Source organism: Babylonia areolata, chromosome 34 (genome assembly GCF_041734735.1).
Source record: "Babylonia areolata isolate BAREFJ2019XMU chromosome 34, ASM4173473v1, whole genome shotgun sequence".
NCBI classification, from domain to species: Eukaryota; Metazoa; Mollusca; class Gastropoda; order Neogastropoda; family Buccinidae; genus Babylonia; species Babylonia areolata.
In genome coordinates this window covers 24,140,005-24,152,504 of record NC_134909.1, presented here as the reverse complement: position 1 = coordinate 24,152,504, position 12,500 = coordinate 24,140,005, and the positions used below count along the sequence as shown (strand labels likewise).

The 12,500-nt window shown below is 42.3% G+C and overlaps 1 protein-coding gene across 1 annotated transcript in view; it reads left to right on the top strand.

Annotated features, from left to right (window-relative positions):
* LOC143277607 (uncharacterized) overlaps positions 1-2,147 on the top strand; it is a 26,406-nt gene extending 24,259 nt beyond the window's left edge. The window contains exon 11 of the mRNA XM_076582484.1: positions 1,614-2,147. Within this exon, the coding sequence (XP_076438599.1) occupies positions 1,614-1,867 (254 nt within the window). The 3' untranslated portion in view covers positions 1,868-2,147. The remainder of the gene's footprint in view (positions 1-1,613) is intronic.
* Positions 2,148-12,500: the final 10,353 nt, after the last annotated feature.

The following is a 12,500-nucleotide window of genomic DNA, read 5'->3' as shown; positions in this document are numbered from 1 at the left end:
CGTATGAAGGCGGGGCCAATCCTCTCCTTCTGCCGTTTTACAATTTCAATTTCAGTGCCTCAAGAAGGCGTTACTGCTGGGAAGATGTCTGACCACTAACATGACCCAGCACGTTTAGCCAGGCCTTGAGTGCATGCCTGTATTTGTGTACCTTTTTTTGTTATGGATTTCTTCTTCAGAATTTTGCCAGAGGACAACATTCTCGTTGCCATGGGTTCTTTTTACAACGCGCCAAGAGCATGCTGCACACGGGACCTCGGTTTATCGTCTCATCCGAATGACCAGACGCTCAGTGTGAGTTTCCAGTCACATGTGGTGGAAGGGGCATGAGCGGGAATGGAACTCAGGCCCTCACGGATACTGTATAAGCAGATAAGTATCCCAACCAGCCAACCAGTTAACCAACCATTCACACAATGAACCAGCCAACCAACCAGTTAACCAACCATTCACACAATGAACCAGCCAACCAACCAGTTAACCAACCATTCACACAATGAACCAGTTAACCAACCATTCACACAAGGAACCAGCCAACCAACCAGTTAACCAAACATTCACACAATGAACCAGCCAACCAACCAGTTAACCAATCATTCACACAAGGTACCAGTTAACCAAACAGTTAACCAACCATTCACACAATGAACCAGTTAACCAACCAGTTAACCAACCATTCACACAAGGTACCAGCCAACCAACCAGTTAACCAACCATTCACACAATGAACCAGCCAACCAACCAGTTAACCAATCATTCACACAAGGTACCAGTTAACCAACCAGTTAACCAACCATTCACACAAGGAACCAGCCAACCAACCAGTTAACCAACCATTCACACAAGGAGCCTCGGCATAAAGTGTCAAGACAGGGTCTCCAACATCCAGGTCCTAGAGAGGAGCGGCCTGCCCAGCATCGAAAGCCTGCTGATCCATTGCCAGCAGTCACCTGGACAGGACACGTTGTCCGCACGACAGACAGCAGGATCCCGAAGATGCTTCTGTATGGCCAGCTGAAGGAAGGCCAGCGCAAATCTGGAAGACCCTGCAAGCGCTTCAAGGCCACCTTGAAGACAAACCTCAAAGCCTGTGACATAGACATCGCCTCTTCTCCCATATGAGGACACTCACCGACAGATAAGTCTGCCTACCTACTCATCCGTAGGTCCGACGGGAGACTCCATCTCACAAGGAGCCAGTCAACCAATCTACTTATCAACCAGCTAACCAGTTTTGCGCTGAGACAATGCAAATTCATGCATGTGTAGTGCTTTCTCATGCAACTACACGCTTTTTCTTTTCTTGTATAATCCTGATGTGCGGACACTAAAATGATTGGACGGAAGAATGAACGGATGTATACACGGACGGAAGGACTGCCAGACGAACAGACGGATGGATGGATGGATAGATTTGTGGACCTACGGATTGACGGATGGATAGGTGGATGGACGGACGGACGGACCAACGGATGGATGGATGGGTTTATGGATGTCTTATGGATGGATTTTTGGATGGATGGATGGATGGATGGATGGATGGGCAGGCGGACTGATCGATGAACGGATGTAATGTACGCCTGGATCTGCATTCATTGGTAACTCCATTGCAGCCGGGCCCTGCATGCGAGAGGAGGGGGACTGCAGTCAGACCAGCAACGGAGACTACCAGTACTGCGGAGACTGTCACTACTTCAGCACGTGCAGCCAGGGATACTTCTTCCTCAGGCCCTGCCCGGAGCAGCTGCAGTTCGATTCTCACCAGGGCCTGTGCGATTACCACTCGGCCACCTGCGACAGCAAGCGTCTGACGCACTTCAAAGCTACCCGGGCTGCTCGCCGCCTCTTCTCCCTCCCTCCCCTCTGATCTGGAAGGGGAGTTAAGCACTGAGAGGGGGAGCAAGTGTTTATTGTCCCTGTCCCAGTCACACACACACACACACACAGAGGGAGGAAGTGTTTATTGTCCCTGTCCCAGTCACACACACACACACACAGGGGGAGGTAGTGTTTATTGTCCCTGTCCCATTCACACACACACACAGAGGGTGGAAGTGTTTATTGTCCCTGTCCCTGTCACACACACACACAGAGGGAGGAAGTGTTTATTGTCCCTGTCCCAGTCACACACACACACAGGGGGAGGAAGTGTTTATTGTCCCTGTCCCTGTCACACACACACACACAGAGGGGGGAAGTGTTTATTGTCCCTGTCCCACACACACACACACACACACACACACACACACACACACACACACACACACACACACACACACACAGGGGGAGGTAGTGTTTATTGTCCCTGTCCCATTCACACACACACACAGAGGGTGGAAGTGTTTATTGTCCCTGTCCCAGTCACACACACACACAGGGGGAGGTAGTGTTTATTGTCCCTGTCCCATTCACACACACACACAGAGGGTGGAAGTGTTTATTGTCCCTGTCCCAGTCACACACACACAGGGGGAGGAAGTGTTTATTGTCCCTGTCCCAGTCACACACACACACACACACACACACAGAGGGTGGAAATGTTTATTGTCCCTGTCCCTGTCACACACACACACACAGGGGGAGGAAGTGTTTATTGTCCCTGTCCCAGTCACACACACACACAGAGGGGGGAAGTGTTTATTGTCCCTGTCCCAGTCACACACACACACAGAGGAAGGGGAGGAAGTGTTTATTGTCCCTGTCCCTGTCACACACACACACACAGAGGGAGATAGTGTTTATTGTCCCTGTCCCTGTCACACACACACACAGAGGGAGGAAGTGTTTATTGTCCCTGTCCCAGTCACACACACAGAGGGATGACGTGTTTATTGTCCCTGTCCCAGTCACACATACAGAGGGATGACGTGTTTATTGTCCCTGTCCCAGTCACACACAGAGAGGGAGATAGTGTTTATTGTCCCTGTCCCAGTCACACACACACACACAGAGGGAGGAAGTGTTTATTGTCCCTGTCCCAGTCACACACAGAGAGGGAGATAGTGTTTATTGTCCCTGTCCCTGTCACACACACACACAGAGGGAGGAAGTGTTTATTGTCCCTGTCCCAGTCACACATACAGAGGGATGACGTGTTTATTGTCCCTGTCCCAGTCACACACAGAGAGGGAGATAGTGTTTATTGTCCCTGTCCCAGTCACACACACACACACAGAGGGAGGAAGTGTTTATTGTCCCTGTCCCAGTCACACACAGAGAGGGAGATAGTGTTTATTGTCCCTGTCCCAGTCACACATACAGAGGGATGACGTGTTTATTGTCCCTGTCCCAGTCACACACAGAGAGGGAGATAGTGTTTATTGTCCCTGTCTCAGTCACACATAATGGTTATTGTGGGCATTTTGGTATTAAGTGTCGAAGTATCTATTTTCCTTATCGTTTAAAAGGTAAGGGAGGATCAGACATTGAATGTTGAGTTATGGTTTAAAAGGTAAGGTAGGATTAGGCATTGGATGTTGAGTTATGGTTTAAAGGTAAGAGAGGTTTAGGCACTGAATGTTGAGTTATGGTTTAAAAGGTAACAGAGGATTAGACATTGAATGTTGAGTTATGGTTTAAAAGGTAAGAGAGGATTAGGCATTGAATGTTGAGTTATGGTTTAAAAGGTAACAGAGGATTAGACATTGAATGTTGAGTTTGGGGAAAACTGGGTAGAACAAGGCTGGAACCAATGGTGACTCTTTGAAATAAATATTTAAGTACGCTGAAAGCAAATGACTTAATTGACTCTGTAAAGGAGGCGTTCTAAATTTCACACAACAACAACAACAGCAACAAAACAAACAAACAACAACAACAAACAAAAAAACCCACCCTGGTACAACTGATCATGAAATTAAGAAGTCCAAAGCACTGAGTTGTGAACAGATATACATAATTTACTTCTTTTCTGCAGGAAAAACAACAACAAACTAGACTGTATTCATAAAAAAAAATAGTAAATCGAAACTGTTTTAGATTTTGGTTTGGTATCGGAAAGAATAAAAAAATATTAATATAAAAATATGCAAACGTTACTCTGGAATTCCATCAACCATGCAAAATATGAAATTTGAATAGCTAACCGTAATAATACAACGAAGCCCGACCTATTTAGGAAATTAAAGGGCAGACTTGAAAGCTCGATGATAAAATTGAGTGAACATTTATTTTTCAGCAACATTTAAAAAAAAAAAAAAATTCATGCTATTATTTTCACGTTAACCAATAGAATGAACAATGAACTATTCAGCACAGAAGAATGGAGCATTTCATGATCAGCAATGAAATATTCAGCACCACAATGGAATATTTCATGATCAGCAATGAAATATTCAGCACCACAATGGAGCATTTCATGATCAGCAATGAAATATTCAGCACCACAATGGAGCATTTCATGATCAGCAATGAAATATTCAGCACCACAATGGAGCATTTCATGATCAGCAATGAAATATTCAGCACCACAATGGAGCATTTCATGATCAGCAATGAAATATTCAGCACCACAATGGAGCATTTCATGATCAGCAATGAAATATTCAGCACCACAATGGAGCATTTCATGATCAGCAATGAAATATTCAGCACCACAATGGAGCATTTCATGATCAGCAATGAAATATTCAGCACCACAACGGAATATTAAAATTAAAAAAAAAAAAAAAAAAAAAAAAAAAAAAAAAAAAAAAAAATTCATCCTCAACAATTAAAATCACGCGTGAAATGTTCAGCAGTGTTATGGAGCATTCAGTTTGATCACCAACAACATGGAATATTTAGCTGTAATATGGAGCATTCAGTTTGATCACCAACAACATGGAATATTTAGCTGTAATATGGAGCATTCAGTTTGATCACCAACAACATGGAATATTTAGCTGTAATATGGAGCATTCAGTTTGATCACCAACAACATGGAATATTTAGCTGTAATATGGAGCATTCAGTTTGATCACCAACAACATGGAATATTTAGCTGTAATATGGAGCATTTCATGTTCAACGATCAAAATGGAGCTGTTTCTTTTAAATGCAGTGTCACATTATTCCAAATAGAAACGGCTTAAAAATAATTGCACATCGAAAAATTAAATATTTTGTTGCATATAAATAGAATGTGGCGCAGTAATACTGATGTATGTCATATACTTCTTATCTTTTAATCACTTATGGTAATGGGGTCTATACTTATCTTTTAATCACTGATCGTAATGGGATCAATACTTCTTATCTTTTAAACACTTATGGTAATGGGATCTATACCTGTTGTAGGAAAAAAAAAAGAATAAGTTGTCGAAATGCTAAAATAAAAATATGTAAAATGAAAATTGTTTAAACCTGGAACGCATCCTCGCCGTTTTCCTGTTTGTGTGTTTCTTTGTTTGCTTGCTTTTGGTTTTTTGCTTTAGGTTTGTTGTTTGTTTTTGTTTTTGTTTTCCCAAGAAAGCTTTGTCGCTCACTAACTGGTAATTTCACCGTGACGCTGACAGAACTGTATTCCGGATATTGTGGCTAATCGAGGTGAGCTTTTTTTTTTTTTGCATACACACTGTATGGTCTCTTTTGTCACTTTATTTATTGTATTGCCGTCGTGAATATTGATGTTGCTAACTGTCTCTCAGTGTCTGTGTCACTGTTACATGATGTCATCAGCAGTACGTGTCACGGGACACTAACATGACGTCATCAGCAGTACGTGTCACGGGACACTAACATGACGTCATCAGCAGTACGTGTCACGGGACACTAACATGACGTCATCAGCAGTACGTGTCACGGGACACTAACAAACATGATGTCTGAAATAGACCTTTGAATATTTTGCAAACAGGAAATAACGTTTTTCATAATTTACGAAGAGGACATAAACTTTAAAAGAATTTGCAAACAGAATATAAAGTTGGACACAATTCTTGTCATCACCAAAATAATCAGACAGCAAAGCGTGTGTGTGTGTGTGTGTGTGTGTGTGTGTGTGTGTGTGTGTGTGTGTGTGTGTGTGTGCGTGTGTGTGCACGTCTACATGCAGAAACTCACTTGCGCGACCCTGTATCAACCTTGTTAATCCTACGGAGTTCACAATCTGTGTCCATCTAATAACGTAAAAACACATCACTTCTTCCCCGTAACCCCGTCTCTCGCTCTCTCTCTCTCTCCCTCTGTCTCTCTCTCTGTATGTCACTCTCTTCCTCTCTCTCTCTCTCTCTCTCTCTCTCTCTCTCTCTCTCTCTCTCTCTCTCTCTCTCTCTCTCTCTCTCCCCCCTCTTTCTCTCTCTTCCTCTCTCTCTCTCTGTATGTCACTCTCTTCCTCTCTCTCTCTCTCTCTCTCTCTCTCTCTCTCTCCCCCCTCTTTCTCTCTCTTCCTCTCTCTCTCTCTGTCTGTCTCTCTCTTAAAAATTAACTAAACATTCCACGGAACCATAAGCACGAAAGCCGCCGCGCCAGAAAGCGAGAATTTCCGCCAGGATCTGTCGCTGGAGCGTGATGGAAACCGGAACCTAGCGCCAGGATCTGTCGCTGGAGCGTGATGGAAACCGGAACCTAGCTGACAAGTCACACACACAATTAGCACGGACATCAAAGGCCCCGCCAGTCTTCTCGTGTTTGTATTGGAAGGGTTCTCGATCGCTCATGGGTGATGTAGAAAAACAACAACTACACAGCACTTTCCGAGACTGGCTTTTTTTGGCTTTGACAAGGACTAACGACTGTTGACTTTGGCCGTGTGCTCACATTGTGAAACTGCCTGGTTGGTTAGGTTGGGTTCATCAGGCGAAAGAATACTAAGGTATTCTCAGGGGTCGCTTAAAAATTTTGAAAAAAAAGGAGAAAAAGAAAGAGAGAGGCACCCAGTGTATTATATTGCATTGTATTGTTTTGTATTGTGTCACATCGTATTGCATTGTGTTGTATTATATTGCATTGTATTGTTTTGTATTGTGTCACATCGTATTGCATTGTGTTGTATTAGATTGCATTATATTGTTTTGTATTGTGTCACATCGTATTGCACTGTGTTGTATTATATTGCATTGCATTGTTTTGTATTGTGTCACATCGTATTGCATTGTTTTGTATTATATTGCATTGTATTGTTTTGTATTGTGTCACATCGTATTGCATTGTGTTGTATTATATTGCATTATATTGTTTTGTATTGTGTCACATCGTATTGAATTGTGTTGTATTATATTGCATTGTATTGTTTTGTATTGTGTCACATCGTATTGCATTATGTTGTATTATATTGCATTGCATTAGTTCTTGTGACATTTTTTTTTTCTGAACGTAAAAACAAGAAAGAGACATGGGCAACTCTTTTGTTGCCGTGGGTTCTTTTACGTGCGTTAAGTGCCTGCTACACACGAAGCCTAGGTTTCTTGTCTTATCCGAATGACTAGCGTCCAGAATACTAATCAAGGTCTAGTGGAGGGGGTTGTTGAGGGGAGGGGGGGGCGTGACGTGGGGGCTGGGGGGGGATGTGGGATTCGATCCCGCACGCTCAGATTCTCCTAGCCTAAGTTGTAGCACGAGACTCCCATTCCACAGTGAGGAGATTCTCCTAGCAGACGTTGTAGCACGAGACTCCACAGTGAGGAGATTCTCCTAGCAGACGTTGTAGCACGAGACTCCACAGTGAGGAGATTCTCCTAGCAGACGATGCAGCACGAAACTCCACAGTGAGGAGATTCTCCTAGCAGACGTTGTAGCACGAGACTCCACAGTGAGGAGATTCTCCTAGCAGACGTTGGACCACGAGACTCCACAGTGAGGAGATTCTCCTAGCAGACGTTGTAGCACGAGACTCCACAGTGAGGAGATTCTCCTAGCAGACGTTGTAGCACGAGACTCCACAGTGAGGAGATTCTCCTAGCAGACGATGCAGCACGAAACTCCACAGTGAGGAGATTCTCCTAGCAGACGTTGTAGCACGAGTCTCCACAGTGAGGAGATTCTCCTAGCAGACGTTGTAGCACGAGTCTCCACAGTGAGGAGATTCTCCTAGCAGACGTTGTAGCACGAGACTCCACAGTGAGGAGACTCTCCTAGCAGACGTAGCACGAGACTCCACAGTGAGGAGATTCTCCTAGCAGACGTTGGACCACGAGACTCCACAGTGAGGAGATTCTCCTAGCAGACGTTGGACCACGAGACTCCACAGTGAGGAGATTCTCCTAGCAGACGTTGGACCACGAGACTCCCACCCCACAGTGAGGAGAAGGGGCCACACTGACACCACCCGAAGGACAACTAAACTGAGAGGCAGCGAACAAATGGCTATTTTTTTGCTTTTTTTTAAACTTTAAGTTAATGAGTCAATCTCTCAACAGCACGCCGCTCTGCCTATAGAGAAAACCAGGTACCGTTTAAGACAAGATCTGTCGCATATACTCGTTTTGTTGTTGTTGTTTTTTTGGGTTTTTTTTTTAAATCTCTCTTTCCTCAGCAGATAATCAGGTCTATTCTAAGAAAAGATGGCACATACCCATTTTATTCTCCCATTCTACAGATTACCAAGTAGCAAAGCTGTGTTGGCACATATCCATTTTGATTTCTCTTTGCTCTACAGGTAATCAGGTGTCTTTTTTAAGAAAGTGTGTATTCACACATATCCACTTTCACCTGTCTTTCTTCTACATATAGCCAGATATCTTCAAAGAAAAGATGTATTCTCACAAACATACCCATCTTAACGTCTGTCCTATTTTCGGTTCGTTACACCACCATCCCGCAGTTATGGGGACCATGTTTGAGTCTAAGAAACAATCTGGCATACAAGTAATGCACCATGATATCAGTCCTATTTGTTCAACCCTTTCTCTCTGTCTGTCTTCCTTTTTTCTTCTCCTACACACAGACACATACCCCTCCCCCCTCAACCACCCCTCCCTCCCACACACACTCTGTCTCTCTCTTTCTCTCTCTGTCTCTCTCTCCTTTATTCTTTCTTCCCCCCCCCCTCCCCAACCCCCGCCCCTCCACCCGACTCACACACACACACACACACACACACACACACACACACACACACACACACACTGCAAAGACAACCCACAGGGCGTAGCGACCGAGATTCGAACCTAAAACGCCTGGAATGAAAGTCCATTACTTTAATTAACCACTTGGCTGTTGTGCCCGTCAGGTAGGGTTCAACAAACAGAACACACAACATGGACCTCTTCAGTACCTTTACGGTACCTTTACTTTGTACGTGTCTTGAGGTGCTCTTGTGACCCTTCTTCGCCGCGCTAATACATGGGTGCATTTCCTCGGACTCTGTAAAGCGTGATCCATTGAAAAGTGCTCTTGAGCTGTGGGTGTACCAAGGAAAGGCTGCCCTGTCGAGTGTATTTGTCTGGCTTTGTGTGAAGGGGGCAATGGACAAGGGAAACCACTCTGTCACGCTTCATCAAAGACGTGAGAGTTAGCGGTTAGCGGTGGTGGCGGTGGTGGTGGTGGTGGTTGTTCACTTTGCCAGCACGAGGTGACGAAGGGTGAAAAAAGGGAATTCTCCAGGCAATGAAGCGTGTCAGAAGGCGAAGTCTTTGTGTCCTTGGGAAGAAGGCTCACACTGTCGTCTCCCCCCCCCACCCACCCCCACCACACACACATGTATGTATCTCTGTCTCTGTCTGTCTGTCTGTCTCTGTCTCTCTCTTTCTCTGCGTGTGCGCGCGCGCGCGCGCGTATGTGTGTGTGCGTGTGCGTGTGTGTGTGTGTGTGTGTGTGTGTGTGTGTGTGTGAAACGATTCAATATTACAATGGTCAACATAAAACTCGGTTATGTTCTGAAAGAATATATTCAGGTTATGATTAGAAACTGCATTTAAAAATCAAGAAAAAATTGGTTTAAAGCTATACCTGAAAGTCATGTAAAAATACAAGGTAAAAATGTAACGTCAAACAATGAATACAACACTGGTATGTACAGAAATAAATGATCAGTCAGTCCATGAATTACATTATTTTAATCAAAGAAATGTCCAAGGCATGACTCAGTAACACAAATTCTTAAAACCACACATAGTGGTGGTCTAGTGGATAGAGCATCTAACTAAAAAGCGAGGATCCTGTGTTCGATTTACACACAGACCAGAATTTATAGACCATAATACACAGACCACTCTTAAAAGATCATAACATACAGACCAGGATTTATAGACCATACCATTCAGACCAGGCTTTATTTATAGACCATAATACACAGACCACTCTTTATAGACGATAATATACAGACCAGGCTTTATAGACGATAATATACAGACCAGGCTTTATAGACCATAATATACAGACCAGGTTTTATAGACAATAATATACAGACCACTCTTTATAGACCATAATATACAGACCAGGTTTTATAGACGATAATATACAGACCAGGCTTTATAGACAATAATATACAGACCAGGCTTTATAGACAATAATATACAGACCAGGCTTTATAGACAATAATATACAGACCTGGCTTTATAGACCATAACATACAGACCTGGCTTTATAGACCATAACATACAGACCTGGCTTTATAGACCATAACATACAGACCTGGCTTTATAGACCATAACATACAGACCTGGCTTTATAGACCATAACATACAGACCTGGCTTTATAGACCATAACATACAGACCTGGCTTTATAGAGCATAATGGATGGTGTCTGGCTGCAGTGCGCACTTTGTTCAAGTAAAATAGCCCATGGCAACAAGATGACTTTCCCTTGCACATGTGTGTTGAAGATTCACTTTGGTAAGTAAACAAACACATGTGTGTTGAAGATTCACTTTGGTAAGTAAACAATGTGTGTTGAAGATTCACTTTGGTAAGTAAACAAACATGTGTGTTGAAGATTCACTTTGGTAAGTAAACAATGTGTGTTGAAGATTCACTTTGGTAAATAAAAAATGTGTGTTGCAGATTCACTTTGGTAAGTAAAAAATGTGTGTTGCAGATTCACTTTGGTAAGTAAACAATGTGTGTTGAAGATTCACTTTGGTAAGTAAACAATGTGTGTTGAAGATTCACTTCGGTAAGTAAACAATGTGTGTTGAAGATTCACTTCGGTAAGTAAACAATGTGTGTTGCAGATTCACTTTGGTATGTAAACAATGTGTATTGAAGATTCGCTTTGGTAAGTAAACAATGTGTGTTGCAGATTCACTTTGGTATGTAAACAATGTGTGTTGAAGATTCACTTTGGTAAGTAAACAAACACGTGTGTTGAAGATTCACTTTGGTAAGTAAACAAACACGTGTGTTGAAGATTCACTTTGGTAAGTAAACAAACACGTGTGTTGAAGATTCACTTTGGTAAGTAAACAATGTGTGTTGAAGATTCACTTTGGTAAGTAAACAATGTGTGTTGAAGATTCACTTTGGTAAGTAAACAATGTGTGTTGAAGATTCACTTTGGTAAGTAAACAAACACATGTGTGTTGAAGATTCACTTTGGGAAGTAAACAATGTGTGTTGAAGATTCACTTTGGTAAGTAAACAAACACGTGTGTTGAAGATTCACTTTGGTAAGTAAACAAACACATGTGTGTTGAAGATTCACTTTAGTAAGTAAGCAAACACATGTGTGTTGAAGATTCACTTCGGTAAGTAAACAAGGTGTGTTGAAGATTCACTTTGGTAAAGAAACAAACACATGTGTGTTGAAGATTTACTTTGGGAAGTGAACAAACACATGTGTGTTGAAGATTCACTTTGGTAAGTAAACAATGTGTGTTGAAGATTCACTTTGGTAAGTAAACAAACACGTGTGTTGAAGATTCACTTTGGTAAGTAAACAATGTGTGTTGAAGATTCACTTCGGTAAGTAAACAATGTGTGTTGAAGATTCACTTTGGTAAGTAAACAATGTGTGTTGAAGATTCACTTTGGTAAGTAAACAATGTGTGTTGAAGATTCACTTTGGGAAGTAAACAAACATGTGTGTTGAAGATTCACTTTGGTAAGTAAACAATGTGTGTTGAAGATTCACTTTGGTAAGTAAACAATGTGTGTTGAAGATTCACTTTGGTAAGTAAACAATGTGTGTTGAAGATTCACTTTGGTAAGTAAACAATGTGTGTTGAAGATTCACTTTGGTAAGTAAACAAACACATGTGTGTTGAAGATTCACTTTGGTAAGTAAACAATGTGTGTTGAAGATTCACTTTGGGAAGTAAACAAACACATGTGTTGAAGATTCACTTTGGGAAGTAAACAAACACATGTGTGTTGAAGATTCACTTTGGTAAGTAAACAAACACATGTGTGTTGAAGATTCACTTTGGGAAGTAAACAATGTGTGTTGAAGATTCACTTTGGTAAGTAAACAATGTGTGTTGAAGATTCACTTTGGTAAGTAAACAATGTGTGTTGAAGATTCACTTTGGTAAGTAAACAATGTGTGTTGAAGATTCACTTTGGGAAGTAAACAAACACATGTGTGTTGAAGATTCACTTTGGTAAGTAAACAATGTGTGTTGAAAATTCACTGTGGTAAGTA